Here is a 20591-nt window from a genome sequence, read left to right on the forward strand (position 1 = left end):
GCTTGCAATAGCAAATGTCCCCGCGTGGAGTTTATCAGCTCAATTGAACAACTTCCCGCATTTTCGTTCTCGACAAGCAAAGATTAAAGCAGCACTCCTCCTCCTCCCGGCTCTCAGTCCTGGTCCTGGATCAGCCTCCACGCCCCGCTCGGCTCCATTCATCAGCTCTTCAGCTGACAGATAGAGAGCAGAAACCGATCCCGGGTCAGGACTTACCGACTAAAGTCCAGCATTTTAAACTCAGCCCCCTTTTCCTTAAACCAAGCCAACCTGTTGCGAGTCTCAGCAGTAAAGGGTGTTGGCTGCCTGGGAGAAAGTTCCTCATTTTTGCCACTGCTGAACATAACGTGTGAGAGGTAAGTGTTGGACAAAGAGATGACTTATATTTCACAGAAGACTGTTTCCTCAACAAGTGTTTTTCTTCAGTTTAGAAATTTTGTTATGAGGTTTAAGTTTTCATTATATGCTCGTGCGCATCTTTTTAGGTATTAAGTACAGTTTAGCTGACGTTAAGATCTTTTAAAGATAAAACGAGCTCGTGCCTTATGCTTGCGAAGGAAAACTGTTAAATCTTTTATTCATTATTTATTATCTGGTTCATTCAGTTGCTTGGAAACTCAAAAAGGCTCAAATTAAGCCTATAACGTTAATTTTCGAGAGAGAAATATATTATTGATTTTTTTTAAAGGTACAATTTAAGACATGAAAGCTTATAATGTTGTTTGCTAACATTTCTTTACCAACCGGCCAGCACGCGCCTACGGGCCACGCGCTTTAGTCACGCTGTTCATGTCGACTGAATTTTAAAAAGTACACAATAGACTTAAACCTTAAAGTACACTGACTGACAAAAAGGTTTCACTGTGTCTGTTTGTACATTTGATCCAGATAAGAGGAAAACTGACTCAATAAATCCGGATGACGTTGCCGTTATACATGCGTTTGATATCACGCTTCTTAAATACTTTTTAATTAGATAACCGAGGCGACACGTCACGGGCAGAAACATCCAAACTCACCAGTTAACTTTATCTCACTCAGTTCATTTCAACCAGTGAATATCTCCTGCTGCGAGGCTTTAATGATGACATGCTGCTTGCTGGTGTGTGTGTATGTGTGTATGTGTGTGTGTGTGAGAGAGAGAGAGAGAGAGAGAGGGAGAGGGAGAGAGAGAGAGAGAGAGAGAGAGAGAGAGAGAGAGAGAGAGAAAAGGCCAGCTGATAAGGGCAGTGGTGATAACAGTTTGCTACTATGTGGCCCAAGGACACATTCAGACAAGGACAGATACAGGAGCTGTCAAATTCTGCCGTATAATAGAGAACTGTATGGAAGTGAGGACTGTGGGATATTCATTATTTGTTGGATTAATGAGTTGATAATCTACATAATAAAATGTTTTCAATCTTCTGATTTCAACAATCAAACCACTGAAAGATATTGAATTTATAATAACTGGAAAGAAATAATTCAGATTTGAGGAGTTGCAACCTGCAAGAGTTTGCAAGTTGTTGTACTTAAACAATTAATCAAAATTTATCACATTGTTATATCAATCATGAATCAATTTAATTGTCTCAGCACTAATGAAAGGGAGATTTCTACATGAGTTCTATGATATTTATTCAAGCACATTAACGTTTGGCAAAATGCCTTCAGCAACTGACTGATTAGAAAAGGATATAAATACTTGAACTGTTAACACAGCTGCTGGTTTTATTAACATTATCAATCTGTTAATAATGTATAAATACAGGAACCTGAGCAGATGCTTGATATAAGTTTGTTGGCACAAATATGGATTTCTAACATTTCTGCCCTAAACACACAAATAAAAGCATGTTTTCTTGGTGACGACCAGATTTGACTTCAGTTTTGAGTTACATCAAGAGGTCAGAATTGATCCTCAAATAGCCAAATGTATTTCTGGATATTGTATTGCTTGAACATACTGGGAATTTGTTTCAGCAATGACTGACGTGTTTCCCTGCATTGTGAGCTGACTTCTGGGCGAGATATATTTTCATTTTAGTTATTTTTAAATGACAAAATAGCCCTGTAGGGTTCAAGGCCACATGTTGTAGCGGTAAGGAGATGCTATCTATTCTGCATCTGCAGAGCATCACTGACTGACTTCGCACAGAGAAAGAACAATACAGTCACACATCCAACCCACAACTGTCTAGATGTGAACTATCTATTTTGCCTTTGACTGATTTAAATCCGTCTTAACTCCACTCATGTGACCACCATTTTTCAGAGAGAGAAAAAAGAGGCAGACAGAAATTACAGGGTGAGAGACAGAGATGGAGAGAGGGTGAACGACAGTGGCGACAGACAGAGTTATCTTTCCTTTCTCAGGTGAGACAGACTTAGCTCTCTGTTCTCACCTCTCCTCACATGACCACAGATCTGGAAAAAAAAAAAAAAGAAAACAAGAGTGAGTGAGGAGAAACAGTGGAGAGACGTTGAGAGGAGAAAGGGACAGAGAGAAAGAGGTGAGACACACTTTCTCCTCACCTTTCCTCGCACCACTTTGGTGGCTCACAAGCACAAATTTAGAAACCTCAACAAGTAGACATCGATATTGTGACTGTGACCTTCACCTTCAGTGCATTCCCTGTGTGACCACGAAGCTCAGCGGAGACACAGCTGGTCATTTGTAATTCGTTAACCGGCTCATGTCAATATTATAACTGTAATAATACTAAACATGTCTTTTACAAATTGTGTTAGAGCTATTACTTGTCCATTAGTGCGACATTAGTAGAGATTTATTGAAGAAAGGTGAGATAAATCTACTTCATCATTCACTCTGCTGAATATTGTGTGACTGCGGAGTGAAGAACATGAAGGCTGTTGCTAGCTGCTTATTGCTAGCCTTGTGGTTACCATGTGTGACTCATGGCTCCAGTATGCTCCACTCCCTCTTACTCTCCGTCTGTCTTTTTGTGTCCCTCCTCATTCCCTCTCTTTCCCAACCATACACTCCCTCCTCCTCCTACCTTATTCTTTCTTTCCCTCAGGCTTGACTTCTTCCTTCTGTTTCTCTTTTTCACTCTTATTTCCTAACTTGATATCTTGTTTGTGCTTTCTTTCCTTTTCTTCATCACCGAGCTGCCCCCCCACCCCCCGCCTCATGCTTCCTCCTTCCTGCCTCTCTTCCTTATTTTTACTTTTACAGTTAATGAATTCAACACTTTAGCTGCATCAGTTGAAACTCTTTTGTCAGAAGCTGTTAGCTGTTATCACCCAGCCATTTGGCAGCCACAGAGGCAAAGAAGTCGGCTTTTTTAATAATTCAGGAGTACATCTGAGGTCATGTGTTTCATCAATCACATTTCCAGGCACGCAATTATACGGAAACATCACGCACATTTGTCGTAATATGACACATTTCTGAGTGGACTGGTGAAATGAAGGGAGGAACAAGTTATAAGTTCAACTGTGTCTCAGACTCAGCTGAGGTAAAAGCACATTCTTCATCAGACTTTCCTGTGTGCACGCATGTGTGTCTCATAAAGGATGTGCTGAACGCTGGAATCCAGGGCTGCTAATTTAAGAATAAAACATGCCACTGAGAATAGGCAGCTGTCTTTGTAGTGCAGTACAGGAACACACACACACACACACACACACACACACACACATACACACACCGGTGTCCAGCTTTCAAGTGGGTGGCTGTGGGGTGTGTTGGAAAAATAGAAACAGGGCAAGTCACAGATACATGTTGTGCACACCACGTCCCATAATGCACACTGTCATATGCACACAAAACAGAGAAAGCTAAAATCTAGTTATTGGGAGGTTTTGGGGGATAAAGTAGCATTATGATGTACAATATGTACATATACATGTATGTATTGATGCACAGTACTTGATGAATAGTGCATGCTGTTGATATACATGTATACCTCATATTACAGATTCATATGACACTAAACAGGATTTAAAGAATAGACAGATAGATGTGACAGTCAGATGTTGTTGTAGTAGGATGCTTTACTTCCTACTGCAACAAGTTAAAATGACAAATGTCAGTGGTTCAAAGGTACTGAGTGTGTGGGTTTGTGTGTGTATGTGTGTGTAGATATGTCAGTGTGTGTTGTCACCTAACTTAGACACACAGGAGTAAATACTTGTCTCACATTTAAAGCCAACTGGTACTCTTTCTCGGTATGTCTGGACTCTTTGTGTGACCCTGTGTGTGTGTATGTGTGTGTTTGTTGGTTGAAGTGACTGAGAGAAGCAGTTTCACATTCAGGATTGCAGATCAATTGCAACATTTTTTGTCCACTTACATTGTCACCATCTACAGTGATTTTTTCTCTGCTAGTGGAAGAATTGTGATATTGGTTGGCCACTTTGGGCCAGAGACTTTTTTTTAGAGTATCTTAACATTTGCTGATGAAATTCATCGACACCAGTGAACCAATTCTAATATATTTGGTGACTTTATGACCTCCAGTGCAACCAACATGAAGAAAATGTATGTATAAATTCATGTATAAATGAAAATAAAAAAAACCTTTTCTGCTTTGGGTACTCCACAAGCTTTCCACATATTTTCTCACACACCTCTGGTGATAGCTAGCCAAGCAATGAGGGTGGTGTGGTGGGTTTTTTGCCCAAAGTTTCAGTATGTTTACATGCACACAAGAAACCGGTTTATTTGAGTCACACAGGAAACTGGACAATGTGTTTGTTTGTAATAGTAGTTGTTGGTGGGTCATTAAAGGACGAGTCCATCTGCGTTCTCCTCCAGGCTTTTCTACTGCTGTTCACTGCTGCTCCAGCAGCAGAGCAGACACCCGAGAGGACTAACGGCTGAGTGGGTGTTTCTGTTTGAACAGAAACCTACGTCAAGTCACATGAGAAAATGTTTTTAGAAGCACATGGGAAAATAGCATTTTGATGCTAAAACATACCTACTTTGACCAAAACTTGAATTTTCAGATTTGAATACATATGTTACACTACAGGGAAGCTATAGAATAATATAAAAACCTCAACAACAAAAAAACGGACCCATCCTTTAAGTATATTTAAGAGCTGCGATTGTAACCTCACTAGTGGAGTATAGGAGTGGAAGAGTGGAGATGATGGTGTATGAGCGTGAGATGGGCAGAGAGCCTAGAACTGTGCTTCATGGAGTGTACAAAGGAAGGGATAAATGAGTGGAAAAGACTTAACAAAAGGAGAGGAGAAGGGAAGGGTGAAGGAGCAAGGACATGTAGACGTGTGGTAGAAAAGGGAAGTAATGGCAGGATAGGCTGGAGAGAACTGGAGAGGAGACAAGCCTGACAAAAGCAGAAGAGCAGCGTGAAACAGCGGGTTCAAACAAACAGGCGATTCTTCAAGCTTTTCAGATAAGTAGAAAGGAGTATCAGATATAGAAAGAAAGAAGACGCTAAATGAAGGAATAAAGCAGAGAGTGTAGAGACAAGAGCAAGAGACAAGGAATATGGAAAAACAGTCTGAAACAAAAAACAAAACAAAACAACAAAAAAAAACAAGGGACAGTCGGAGACAGGCCGAGTAGCGTGACAGAGCCAGAACAGAAAAGTCTTTATCCCTGGACCAGGCGGAGCTGGAGAAGTGTCTCTACAGGGAGTTTGTATCCAGGGGACAAGAAAATACCCTTAACAAAATATGGCTCTTCAGAGGTTCTTTTTTTATATTTATAACAGAGCCTTTGGTGTCGGTTCTCTCAAACTTTGTGGTGCAACTGAAGATGATTCTTGTTTTCTTTGTAAAAGCTATATAAAGCTTGAACTTGTAACTACATAGAGGTCAAATAAAATCAGATCTGAACTGAATATTGTGTTGTAGGGTTACAATTTATCATTCTTTTGATTATAGATCGTATTTTATTGGTTAAATGATTAATCTGTCCTAGTTTTGTCCATGCCATATTCCAAAACCAAAATATATTAAATTGAATCCTAATATATAAAAGAAGCTCGAGTTAGCATATGTATGTTGATTCATTTCTACAATTTTTTTTTTTCAGCACTATTGTGTTGTGGAGCTTCTGAGTGAAAGTGCTCCTTTTCTCTTCTGTACTGAGGAATATATGTTGATATATATATGTTTTATGGCCACTCAGCTTTACACTTAACTGTACTTATCCACCAGTGCTTTGCCTTTGTCCTTTTTACAATGATTTGAATACACACCTCCAGCACTCACCTCCTGACTCCGCCTTACACTAATATTTGCTTTAGAAACTGATCTTCAAATAAAAGCAGAGGGGCGCCACCTCTCTTATACTCTCCTGCTCTCTGTTCCTCACCCCCTTCACTCTTCTCTCTCTTCTCTGTCTCTCCTCCACTCACCTTTCTAGTTTGCCCTCTTTGTCTTCTTTTCTCTGTCCCTGTCCTCGCTCCTGTTTCTGTCCTCTTCCTCTCCTCTATCCTCTCTACTCTTTGTGTGCCTCTCTCCTGAGGTAAATGCTCCTCTAGTGGTTGTTGGCCTGTTTCCCATCCTCTACATTCCCCCTTCCTCGCCTTGGGTTGCTGTGGAGAGGCACTGAGAGAGAAGCACTCGTCCTGCTCTTCTCTTTCTCTCTTTCTGCCAAACTCCAAATACCAGCAGCAGAGGAGGCAGACACATTTTCTTACATCCTCCTTTATTGTGATCCCTGAGTCTCAAAGGTCACCATCAGATTCCTTTCACACACAAAATGTTAGCTGGTACTTAACTCTAGAAGCTGAATCTTTACTGTACCATCTTTAAAGTCTGTCTTTCATCATTACAGCATTAGATTGTTACATTTTTACAGCTTAATCTACAGCAATATTTTCACTTATGTAGCCTTCGATTACTATTGCCCTTCTTCTCAAACAGGAGAAAAGTTGAGATGAAAGAGGAGAAAATGTTTTCAGTTTCCCAAAAGTTGCCATAAAGTGCAGGTTTGAGAAAACAGAGAGAGCTGACACATCATACTACAGCACAGGCTAAGCTGTAGCTTCAGGAAGAATTGTAATAGGCAAACTAATTTGCCTAGATACTCCCATACTGCAGGAGTCCAGGGCAGGGTATGTTCAGATCACCTCTCAGATAAACAGTCAGTCAACCCAACTTGAATGTGATGTCATCCAAAATGGGGCATTTTCATGCCTGCATGTGTTGTGTTTTTGCTCACATGTGACTGTGCGTAAAAGCCAGTTTGAAACGGTCTTGGGTGTGTTTGCTCTTCACTGTGGAGCGCTCTGAGCGGTGTAAGTAAGTGGAAAATCACTGCTGTGTTATAGAAGGTGTGTCTCCTCATAGTGCGCATGTTGCCTCTGCTGCTGCTGCTGCTTCAACATGGCAGTTAATACACTTTAGACACAGAGCAGCTCGGACAAAGCGTGGGATGTAATTGTGGTTGTCTGGAAATGTACTTGTTCATTAAGGATATGAGTGTGATTATTGTAAATCTGCTCTCAGTGTCAGGAGAGAACTCTTTAAGATAAGAGAGCTTTTTCAGTTCTTAATAATTAGCAGGAATTGGAAAATAAAAATATCTCCAACAAGGTAAAGCACATCAAAAAGAAACACAAAGCTCACCATCGATACACTAATGTACTCTAGAAATAAGATTAAAATGACATTACAGACAAGAATAGCTCTGGAAGGGAGAGCCCATGTTAATAATATTTTCATGGATTTTTTTTGTTAGCAAGTCAAAGCAAATAAAAATAAATAAATCTTGACGGTCGCAGCAGGTGACTACATGTATATGGGGATGTACATAAATTATTTTTAATGTAATTGGCCTGCGGTAGACGTTACAAGGCTTTTACATGGCAGCAGTGTAATGCATTACTCAGCACTTTGTACCCATCAAGATCAGATCGAGTTTCTGTGCATCTGAGTTCGAATGAGAGCGAGAGAGACCACTTTGTTCCCATCTTAGTTCAATCAGATTTCTCTCTTTGTCTGTGTGCTTCAGAGAGAACGGATGCGTGCTCAGTAGGAGTGATGAGTACGTCTTTGTGTGCTGAAGTCTTTTTAGTGCCCCTCAGAAAACACAGAAAGGCTAAATGTTGCTTCAGGTCTCTGTTGACTCTGTCAGCCTGTACGAGCCAGTTTGGAGAACCATAATTTCTTTCTAAAATGCGCTCACATACACACAGATTTAAAATTTGATTATTTGTACCATTGGGACTGGAGATAATGTCATTTACTCCATGTTAACACAACTAGAGCCTTCTTCAAATGGCCAGTCAACGCAGCACAGTTAGTTAATGTTTTCATTCTGCATGCATGCATAAGTCAAACATAAAGCTGCAGATATTTAGGTTATACAGGTTTTATCTTAATTATTTAATGTGGCTATGGCAACTAAGTATGCAGTGAAAAATAATTAGTGCACATCAGTCTAATTACCGTCTTAACTCTTGATGATTTTGTAGTTGATATCACTGTCTGTTATCTCCTCAGGTAAACAGCCTCAAGCTTGAAGATGTCAAAGATCTGTGCTTTGGTGTTGATGACACGTGAGTAAAACCCACTGAATCTAATTTCATTAAATTTTGTCACAAGTTTCTATTTAGTCATTCAGTTTGTCATCACTCGAACACTGTCGTTATGTTTCGTGATTAAGTTCTCATGACCTATCAGCTCCACTTCCCACTTACTGAGGAAATTCTGCTTGAAGTCTTGTCTTCCATCAGCATATTGCTCAACCATTTACATTTTTGTGACACTAAATAACATCTCAGACAGGAGAGAAAAGGCAGAAGGGTGGATGAGTGGTTGTCCCTGCTCTCTAAACTCTAAACTGTCTGATGTGATTATGTGTCCCATAGTGATATACTGTTGTTAGGAAAGTAAATTCCCCTTTAGGTGAAGTGTCTCTACAGTAACAGTGTTGAAAAGGTGAGGGCTAGCTTCAGGTCTTGTAAAAGAAAAAAGACAAGGGGATGAGGAGGAAGTAAGATGAAACAGACAGAGGTTTATGTAACACTTTTAAACAGATCTGGTTTTCCAATAAACACAGCAAAGATTGAAGAGGTTTTTAAGAGGTACTTTATTCACTGACACTCACAGTTTTATATGACCGTTCTTCATATCAGACATGGCACCTGTCTTTTCTCAAAAGTACCAGTAAGATATAAGTATCAGAAGCTACTACAATATGAAGTTAATGTTAATTAAAATTATTATTTTTTTATTTTGACAGTGTTTAGACCGTGTGAATCTATACTATTTGTACATTCTCTATACTTTCATTTTCTATCCAACCTTCATGAAGCCTAAATTACTAAATGAGACACATCAAGCTATGTTTCACTGCGTGTGTGTGTGTGTATGTGTGTAATGTTTGTCTCTCTTTCTGCAGTTGTCTCCCTGGTATTTGCAGAAGGGCAGAACTGTAAGGACACTTCTTACAGTTCACAAATTCCTTTCAATCAATCAGTTTGAGTTTTAAGGTTTTGATTAGATTTCATTGAAAATTTTTTATCATATAATTGAGAGTAATGTTTGTTTTAAGTTGAAACGTAGTGACCTGATGGTCAGGCATGTCAATCATTAGTGAGAAAATCAAACTAGGCCATTGTGTGTGCTTCTCTCACTTTGTACTGTTGACTTTATTATGTCATTGTTTGATATGTAGATGTTACTCTGCATTTATCTGCGGTTCATACCAGCTTTTAACTGACCTATTTCATTTCTGTTCCTGCAGCTGAAGATGACCCATTTACCTTTGGTAATTCATTGTTTTTACCTAATTATTATCATTATTATTTATAAATTAAGGGAAGTAGGAAGATAATCTGTGTCATCGACAGTACTTGACATTTCATGGTTGTTAAGTTTACAAGAATAAAATATACACATCATCTTTTACATGTAGATATCTGTATTGTGTGATAATTGTTTACTGCTTCTTATCTTGTTTTTTATCATGTATTACTGGGTAATTTGCTCATATGTTTCTTGACTGTGGTGACATTGACTTGACTTTTTTATATTTAACTTGTTTTTTTGTTAATTCTCTAATGGAAACCATGATCTGTTTGTGCAGACTACCACAGACTGCGTGTTGGAGGCCTGATTCTAGCTGCTGTCCTCTGTCTCATTGGCATCACCATCCTGTTCAGTAAGATGCAAATTACGCACACACCTATATCAACACATCCATAATCCTGTCATAAACAGTCTCCAACAATGTTCAAATGCATTCAGATGTCATAAAGAGAGTCCATGCTTCTTTTCTCTTGCTCCAGGTGGCCACTGCAGGTGCAAGTTCAACCAGGACAAGAGGTGATCCTCCATACAGTTAAACATGTAACACTTTTGTGTAGTTGCAGAGAAACATTTTTTAATATTATATTGTAAAAGTTGAACTTATTACAAGCTTACCAAGTTCCAAAGATGGCAAAGCTTTAGTTAACAAAGTCACTGTAGATAGAAATCATAGAAGTCTACTGCTTTCTCTTCTCTTACTCTCTACTCTCTTCTCTTCTCTTTGCAGAAGGAGGACAGGAAGCAATGCTCAGCAGATGCTCAATGACCAAGGTAGTGTATATTCACCTACCAGCAAACATCTATTTATAGCATAACCCCTATTAACTGTCATGGGTGTGAGAAACGGAAATTAGAGCATCTTTAGCTTCTGTACTGTGACGTATTGTCCATTGAAATGGAATATTTGAGCGGTGTAGTTACAAGAGGGATTTCAATCAAATCCTTTACATTTGATTGGACCCCTAAAAGCTTTGAGTTTAGCGTGATACAGAGCTGCAGAGAGAAACAGAGCTACAGAGGACTGTTTGCTCCATGCACATCTCCCTCACCTGCTGTTAGATCAGGAGGAGGACGAAGGAGAGATGAATTTATTAGACGTCAGCCACATAGTTCTATAAATGAAAACAAAGATTTTGCCCACTGATATCCAAACATGCATCTCTTCCTATCTCTCTCCTCATCGTTCTGTTAGCTGCAACGACCCACAAACGATGACGTGAGGTTATATATGACCGGTGTGGCAAGCTACTTGCCCAAAGTCATATTTTAGTGGATTCATTTTTGTAAATGCCCCTGAGTTCAAGATGAGTCATCATACAGGAAGAGAAAAGACAGGGATTTTGATATAAAAACAAACACTTGACACTGATTTTTTGACATATATTTGGCATATAACAAAAGGTAAATGAACAATTAACACAGTGACACAGAATTAAAACAGGGGAAAAGTATTTTTCATTTAATGGGGCCTTTAAATCCACCCTCAACAGCCAAGACTGTGTTGATGACCAGAACAGCTAAATGAATATAAATTACTCATCAGTTTCACTGCAGTTTACTGTAACTAAGTCCTACTAAAGTGCTTATTAACCCACAAAGGAAACTGTGTTTGTAGATGTGGTTTACTGTAAATGTCAATGGAAAAGATGATCTCCTATAACCACAGACACATGTCAAGAGCAGCAAGGACAACAACTAAAACCAGTGCAGAGAATATTTACCTTTCAGATTAACACACACTAGATATTCTAAAAATATATATACTGGTATTCCCACTTTTACTGTAATTTCTTTGCTTTCCAAACAAAAAAAAAACTACATATGTACTTGATATATAAGAAATGAAACCCTCTGGTCAAGTCTCCATTGTCTTACTAGAAAGCTTTTATTCTGGGCACAGGAAGCAGAGTGTACACTCGAATGTAACATACAGAATGCTTAGCATTCACAGTGAATATTCACGCTTTATACAGACATCCAACCCTTTGTGTAATAAGACAGTAATTCCCTGCAATCTCATTTGGTTACAGTGATGTTAGCTCTGAGATATTATTACAAAATGATCTGGAAATAAAATCAGTTTTATCAATAAATAATTAAGTGTGGACTAATGAGCATTAAAACTGATTACAGTCTCTGCTTCCCGGGCCCAGAAGAAATGCTTTCTAGTAAGATAACGGAGACTTGACCAGAGACTTTAGTTTCTTCTGCATCAAACTGTTGTACATATATGTATGTCGACATATGTAGCTTCTTTCCCTCTGAAACATTCAAGATTTCATCACACACTTGACCTTCTGCCAAGGTCTAAAGTTATATTTACTCTGTCCATCTGTTTCACTGTAAACAGCCTCATGTCACACACACACTAACACAGTATGGACAGCACACACAGTGCTGGGCTGAAATGCCATGGACCGCGCTGTTCAACAGGTGGTGGCACTCAGGGTGTCTGGCATACAGAGAAAGATGGAGGGAGAAGAAGGGCGGTGTGAGGCAACCATACTCCTGTTTTATACAGTGACGCAGCCGCTTGATCATATTTACACACAAAATAAGCATGATACAGCTGCAATGACATACTGAAACAAGCAGACTGAATATATGTGTGATATGATCTACCGTAAAGTGCTTGTCTTGTATCATGGGGAAGACCGTTTTTTTTCAGATTTTTGAGGTTCAAGTGATTAAAAACGCAGAAAAGTCAACCACTAGAGGGCTGTGTTGTTTCTGCTCCAGGAACTTGTAGATTCATGATGGAGGACCTATAGCTACTGTATGTACTACAGTAAAACAGCTAACATGGATGAGCTCAGACACCCATTTCTTTCACCCTCAGATTATAACACAAACTTTCTGTTATGAAAGTCTCAAGCTGAGGAAACCCCTGATGACACAGATGATGTCAGATGCTGCTGGAAAAGCAAGCTACAAGCTAGTTAGATTTTAGCAGCCCTGGTGTAGATAAAAATACATTAGTGGCCCATATGGAAAAACACAGTGTGTGTGTGTGTGTGTGTGTGTGTGTGTGTGTGTGTGTGTGTGTGTGTGTGTGTGTGTTTACAGTATATAACCAACTCAGCAGGGGCCTACAGGGATTTACTGCACTCACTCACTCTGTCTTTCCACTGCTCATTATCTGAGCATGAGTGGCAGTGTGTTTCTTCTCCATCTCACTCGCATAAGGAAAACCTTGCATGCAGAGATTCTAACACACAGTATTAACCTCATTTCTCAGGGTTATAGGAGTTTGATGACTGTGAATTCCAGGTTATAATATCTAAATGAAAGACCAGTATAAAAAATGTAATAAATACTTCAATAGAGGCTTCACTCATCTCCAGTTTCAGGACTGTCACATGATGCTTTTTGTATGGTATCATGTTACTCATCACAAATTCAAATTAACCATTTGAATTTAGAAGCTCACTGTCTGTGTGTTTGTCCGCAGGTCGCTCTTGTGATTGTTAGACGTCACCCAGAACACAATGACTTCCCAAACCTGCAACCGACAGATCACAGGGGCAGAAGAGGGCAGCCGCACGTCGATTTGTAACACCCAACGAGAGGCTTTTGTTTTATCGTTACAGAAAGCAACAGGAAGTAGTTTGCTGTGTACCTGTTGTGAGTTGTGATGTTTTCTGCCTGATGATTGAGCTACTGATCTGCGGCCTGCTCCTCTACACACACACACTCGGACATACACACACTTGTACACACAATTTTTGTCACTTTCATTTCAATCAATTGAACCTTTTTGTTGTTTAGAAGTTGAAACAGTTCTTCAACTTTTGAGAAATCCCACTGTAACAGAAATGAAATGTTTTGTCATTCATTGTTGAATTGTATTTGTGTTCCTAGATTTTGATTGAACTGAAGGCGACTTCAAACAACTGTAACACAAACCTATTACCAAAAAAATTCCTTAAGTGTCCACATATTGTAGGTGGTGTCAATGTCTCACACTACTTCTGTTGTCTGTATTGTATGTGTAAGATAAACATGGATGTAGATATTAGTTGCTTTTATTGTGACCAACCTAATCCACTGTCCCTGCTTTCATGTCAGATACATCAAATACAAATAGTCATATATTTAGAGTGGTGTTGATAATTCATGATAATCTTTTAATTCTCATGTTTAGCTTTATGGAGGAATGTAGTGGATTGCACAGGTCAGAGATACAGAACGAGTCTGTCATGTTTCTATAAAAGAACTATTAAAACAACTATGAACAATGGACCTTTCTTTAAAACTGTGTGTGTGTGTGTGTGTGTGTAATGTGCATGTGTGTATGTGTCCCTAATGAATGAGTGCAGTACTAATAGTAGTATTCAATTCAAAGCTGTATTCAATATTCCAGACTACTATCCAGTCACTGCAGTATAAGAGGGATAGTACTTGTTCATCCCTCTGCAGTTATCGACATCTGAACACCACCACAGTATGCTGTAAATTGGATTTGCAAAAACAAAATGAGACAAAAACAGAAAGATATTGATGTTAAGAAAATCAGAAATTGTGGCCCTGTTAACACAGTTAAAGGTACTGTGTAGAGTTTTTGTCCTCCTGTAGCACTGTGGAGTAGTATTTCATTAATGAGTGGGTCTTCTGAACGCAATGGAGGACACACATGTGCACAGTTACTACAAATTCCTGCCGGTCGTTTCATCCACTGATCTGCGGCAATATGCCCACAGAAAAAGAGTTAGTAAAGATGGATATAAATAATGCAGGATTCAGCTCTGGATGGATTAGGCAGGTAGTAGGCTTGCATTAGCCTTTTGCCTTGCTTAAGAGACAACAAGGAAGAGGTGAGTACTGTGTTATAATGTCATTAGCATCTTTATCATTTACATTATTATGTTAACTGTTGGTAGAATTGCAGAAAAATAGACTGAAGTCCACAAAACAAAACACTACATCTGAATTGTGATCAATACTGATAAAGGCTTCTCACATAAAGTACAAGTACCTCAAAATTGTACTTTACTTTTAAGGAAAAAAAGACAAAGATAGGCCTAAAACAGGCTGTGTCAACCTTCACTTAAAAAGGTTTATGTCCATATTCTCAAGATTTTTTATTGATCAAGGGGAACAAGTTTTTATAACAAACAATCAACAGGCAGCACAAACAGGTACATAAACATAAAATGACCTTAAAAAAGGGAGTACAGTTAAACAGAAGTAGAGTGGGTCACAAGTACACTATTGTCCATGACTGCAGGTCTTTGAGTGCTGTTCACTACTCACTGCTTTAAGTGTTTTCAAGAAATTAAGCTTATATCCTTAGATATCCTGGGCTGCTTGTTCATTCGAAAAGTGTTGCTTCTGTAAAGTCTTGACTGACTGAATTTTACATTGAAGATGAACAAGTTGTTTGTTTTTAGCTTTAGCAAACGTTGAGAGAGAAATACAAAAAACACTGATGAAGCAGTTAGTCGCCTCCCATATTCACATTTGAGGATTAACACAGTCACCTCTATTGATGTTTACAGGTTGTTGTAGTTCGGGTCTGAGTGAACTAGCAAACCCTGTGTTAGTCAGTAAGGTTGAATTGAATCACCATTTGGTAGCTTCGGTCAGGATAAACTGAAACTGAAGGCCACTAAATATTGCTGAATGGTCAGAAAGAAGAACTGAGAGGTGAGATTGCAGTTGAGGCCACCACTGTAATAACGATATAGCTACTTTGGCAACATTGCTTCAGAACTTTCTTGCCTAATTTTATTTCTATGAGTGCTCCAACTACAGTTACATCCATAAAATATCTAATCTATCTAATAATATATAGTCATTGTCATGTGAAGGAAAAACTGATTATAAATGGGTTATTATGAAGGCTTGAGGAACTTGAGATGTGCTGACTTTGAAGACAGTGCAAACCACAAAATGATTTGTATGTCAAAAATGACTCATAAATAAACTAAGATAAATGCTGTCACACTTTATAAATTGTTTTGTGTGTCTTTTTAAGTCTGTAGACTGTAAAAAAAAAAAAAAAAAAACATGATCAGCCTTTTCATACATGTTAATTAAAAGACTCTCTTAGCTCATCATTCAGGGACCCATTTCATATAGTCCAGCTTTCAGACTTCCACTATAATGTGACTGTTTGGATGCTTTACAGATAGAGTAGGGAAAAACAATGAGGGGGAGAGGCAGACAGCTTTTCACTATTACAGGTTATCCACTACATATGCTTTAGCCTTTCCAACACTGCCACCTTCTGTTTGGTTTTATACATTTTTTTTTCACTTTGAAGTGTCAATGCAAACATATGTCCTTGTGGGCTTTTAGATGGAATCAACTGGACTATTAAATAGAGTGGATGTTTAATATTTACCTATGGTACTTAAAGGACATTATCAACTTACTGTATGCATTACTTTAGCCTGTTGAAATAAGACGTGAAACTACAGGAAGTCTCTCAGCATTCACCTCCTAAGTCAAGGTGGACAAAACAGCAGCATGGCCAGACTAACCTGTTAGGGCGGCCCTAATGACTCCAAATTCCTGCTCTCCCTCTGCATTGTTTTTGTCATTTCTGAGTTTCCATCTACACAGTGCACAAAGCAGACTGCGTATGGCAGGTTAATTATGTGCCAAGGTCCCCATCTCCAAACTGCTCGGTCCACAGGAGGTGGTGATGGAGGTGTTTACTAAAGTCCTGCAGGGCTTCTGGTTGCCTCCGTCAAACATGTCCTTCGACATGCCGTCGCAGCAGCTCTGTAAAAAAAATGTTGGAGTTACTCAGGTTGTTCTGGACCGGGTGTCTGTACACCATTCTGCATCAGGTCACCTTCTCACGCTCCATCAGAGACGTCGTGGTCCTGTCTATCCAGGAGAAGGTTAGACAGAGTTACACTGACAACGTCCTGGTGAAGAGGCTGAACTGCTTTGCAGCAGAGGTGCTGAACACGATCACTGATGTCACAGTGGGAGAGATCTGTGTGCTGTTTCAGCCTCAGACTGACCGAGACACTCAGCTCCTCCCACCTCCTCTGATGCCTCCAGCTGAAGCTCCTTCAGTCCTGGAGGACAAGACTATGAACCAAGAACCCAACAAAGAACCAGACTCTGCTGTGGTTCTCCTCCACCTCATCATGTTACTCCTGCTGATGGACTTCCCGCCATCACTGCCATCCAGGAGTGTTTAACCATCAACCAGGATGAACCAGCTGAGCAGCCAGCACCTCACCCAGAACCAGATTCTGCCAGTCAAGCCAAAAAGAGGAAGGGTGGAATCAGATGCTTGAAACAGCCATATATAACATGAAATCAAGGAGCCCAAATGATACTGGGTTTTTTGGTACTGATATTAAGATCCAAAAATCTGATGATGATATATTGACCTATAGCAATTATTTTATACTTTAATTAAATGTGTTTGTAAGCCACCATTTTACAGTTGAAAAATAAGATTTGCTCTCTGGTGGACAAACTGTGTTACAGCAACGCCATTTCTGAATAATCTCAAATATATCTTTGGCATTTCTGTACTAATAATTTCTTGTTACTTCGACATAGTCAACATATACACTGATGCTGATATGAGCTGATATCAGACGATTTATGAACCTGGCTCCGAATAAATAGACAGAAAAGGTAACAAATGAGCCTTTTGAGGCACAGAGAAACTTCATGTGAAATAAAACTTTTGATGTATCCACGTTTCTTTAGGAATTTTATGGTTTTACATTACAGTATATTTTTTATTGCACACACCATGTGCTCATTGAATGAAGGTATCACTGATCAGTATTCAGTTCATGTTGAGTTGAAAAAACTTGTTATTGCTATTGAAATGTTGGTCACGACATCCTGTTAAGAGTCTTTGTAAGAGTTACAAATCATGAGTCACTGACTGCCATCTTGCATATCAATGTGTTTAGTTTCTGCAGACTTCATGACTCCTCAGTGTGCTGCTTTGTGACAAAACCAGAGGTGAGGAAACATCAGACAGCTTCAACTAGATTTTTTATATGTTCTGTGAAAAAGAAATCCTGAACAGAGTGTTGATTATACAATATGAAAACCATAGAAGGTCAAAATATGGAGGTCTGGGTCACCCTGGTGGCCTAAGGATCTAAGGTGCCAGCAACAACCCCACTTCCAGTCATTTCTCTTTCTCTTTGCTGTCTTTCTCTTAAGCTAAAAGCTTATTTTTATTGTGGTCCTTTCAAGAAACCACAATGGAAATAAGCTTTACGATGGTTTGCTCCTTGAGCTTTTAAAATGAGCTTTGCAATTTATTCATTAGGAAGGAAATTATTTCTACATATTTTTGAGCAACACTCAATGTAAACATAACATTTGGTTGTTTTCAAGAAAACTCCACACGGTACCTTTTCCACACAGGTGTTTTCAGTTAAAAGCTGATACCTGGCCACAGTTATGGTGGGGATTACACGATGTTACCAAACTCCATTAGCTTGACTGTAATTAATTCAATTAGGTAAAGAATCTGCTATATGATTGAGGGATCTTGTTTATTTTATTTTATTTTATTTCATCTTATATGTTTAGTTTATTTGCCTGATTTTTTTATTTTTTTTAAAATCTGTATATAATTTTCTATGATGTGCCACATGCATGAGATTTGATTTCTATTTATGCATTGGACATAAGTCGTTTTTTATTTGAATTAAATTGAATTGAATTGAATTGAATTTATTCCGTGTATTATGATGACTCATACGTGTAGCTCCCTCTGCCGGGATGTACCTGTTGTATCAGTAATGGATGTCTATATCTATGTCCACCTGTTATGGATTATGTTGATTGCCATCATACACACTGAGGAAGGGCATCTTGCCCGAAACGTCCGAGTGGCAATTCAATCAGTTTATTAGGTGTGCTGTCCTAATCCTCTTCTTTATTCAACTGTAATTAATTCAACCTTGCTGGTGGTGTATGACTTTGACATAACGTCAACTGAACCGTGTGACTGTATGTGGATTAATGCAGCAAGTAGTGTAGATGCTGCCGTAACACTCCTTTCTGAGGACGAGTGTTGCTGAGATAAGAGGAGATAAATAAAAGGAGGGGCAAAATTATAAACATGTTATAAACCATTGCCTTTAGACAGGCCAGGGTAAGAGACCTATTCAGAGGCCAAACAAATTCATCTTTTGACAGTTTTCCAGTGTTTGCAGAGAATGAACAATGTATTTACCATTCAGATTCAACCACGACAAAATATACCAGTCCGTTTTACTGAGCTGTTTTAATTGGCGGTGTTTTGTTTATTTGCCACACAGTCCGTCAGTTTAAGAGGCAGGGAGATGTCTGTACACGCCCAGACGGTACTGAAAGAGGAGGTCGAATAAGGCAAGGTGTGTAGGGGATTTTAATTTGAGCTTTACAGACCTGTCTCCTGTTAGATTTCTTGTGTAGTCATTTCTTGAGAGCCATTTTCATTTTATAGAAAGGCTATCTCTCCATCTAGTGGACACTTATATATCTGTGTCTGTTTTATCGCATCTATGTATACAACATATGGGTGGTAAAGACGAAAAAGAGTACCGGACCTCCTTGAATCTCCAGAACAGCTTCGATGCTTCTTGCCATTGAAAGTTTCTGACCTCTTCTGGAGCGATGGAGCCCATTCTTCCCAAAGAGTTGATCTATTGGTGATGAAGAATGCTGTCTAACATGATGCCCTAAAAATCTCACATAGGAGTTCAACTGGCTTGAGATTTTGGTCACTGTGAAGGCCATATAGCACATGATTCACATCTTCACACTCATCAAACCATGCAGTGAATCCTCGTGCCCTGTATGAAAGAGAGAAAAGAGAGAGGCAGCAAATGCAAAACATGATGTGTGCAGAAAAGAGTATGAAATGACTGATTGTAAATGAATGTTGAATGTAAGAGTCACTCTAAACCACACGCATAAATAGGATTGTGTTGTTATTTATTTATATAATGCAGTAAATGGTAGTCCGAGTAAATGTTCCGAGAGGCCCAACCTCGCCTCCCATGGCCCCTCCCTCTTGATTTATTGCTTATGGTAATGAGAAGGCAGAGTCAAGCTAGCATTCAACAGCCAGAATAGCACCGGGAGTTAAATGTATTCGCGTTAAAAAATAAAAGCCAAAAATATTTAGTATTCATGTTTACTCATAAATGTGTTTGGATTTACTTTTTTCTTTTCTGTAGATTTCACAGTTATTAGGTGTTTTTGGTGAAATTGTATGTGTGGGAAGAGTTGAATGGGAGGTTGAGGATGAAGAAGAGCTTTTATTTAATATTTATTTTTATATCCTCCAGTGTCTGTTGCTGTGTTTCATGAACCTCCTTTAAATTAGTTTATTCTCAAGGGGTATATCCTTACAAGAAATCTCATGACGCACATACAGCATGTTCCCATATACAGTATGTTCCCATGCACAGGGCCTGTGTAATGGGAATAATCTTGGAACAGAGCAGTCATAGTGTGGACAATGTCCAGAGTCCTGTAAAAGCCAAGTGACGTAAAACATTTCCCAACCCAATAGTAAATTAAATTTACATACAGCATGCATGACTTTCAGCCTTTGTGACACCTCATCTCAAACTATTTGCCTACAAGGGTAAACAAATAATAATAATAATATAATATAATATAATATAATATAATATAATATGTGTATATATATATATATATATATGTATGTATATATATGTGTGTGTGTGTGTGTGTGTGTGTGTGTGTGTGTGTGTGTGTGTGTGTATATATATATATATATATATATATATATATATATATATATATATATATATATATACATACACACACACATACATACATACATACATACATACATACATACACACACACTAACACATATATATCATTAAAAC

At 38.8% G+C, this 20591-nt stretch overlaps 1 protein-coding gene and 1 long non-coding RNA gene across 2 annotated transcripts; one reads left to right on the plus strand and one right to left on the minus strand.

The window, feature by feature from the left end:
* The first annotated feature begins 201 nt into the window (after positions 1-201).
* On the plus strand, positions 202-13981 carry fxyd3 (FXYD domain containing ion transport regulator 3). The gene is made up of 8 exons (XM_067602244.1): positions 202-356; positions 8431-8486; positions 9332-9364; positions 9677-9700; positions 10019-10093; positions 10221-10257; positions 10469-10512; positions 13193-13981. The coding sequence occupies exons 2-8, from the start codon at positions 8453-8455 to the stop codon at positions 13210-13212; spliced, it is 267 nt and encodes an 88-aa protein (XP_067458345.1). The 5' UTR covers positions 202-356; positions 8431-8452; the 3' UTR covers positions 13213-13981.
* A 1729-nt stretch (positions 13982-15710) lies between these two features.
* On the minus strand, positions 15711-20162 carry LOC137191823 (uncharacterized). The gene is made up of 3 exons (XR_010930453.1): positions 19275-20162; positions 16544-16955; positions 15711-16470 (listed from the first exon to the last, which is right to left on the minus strand). It is a non-coding gene; the product is annotated as an uncharacterized lncRNA (long non-coding RNA).
* Between the last annotated feature and the right edge of the window lie 429 nt (positions 20163-20591).

The sequence above is a fragment of the Thunnus thynnus genome, chromosome 10 (assembly GCF_963924715.1).
Source record: "Thunnus thynnus chromosome 10, fThuThy2.1, whole genome shotgun sequence".
Classification (NCBI taxonomy): Eukaryota; Metazoa; Chordata; class Actinopteri; order Scombriformes; family Scombridae; genus Thunnus; species Thunnus thynnus.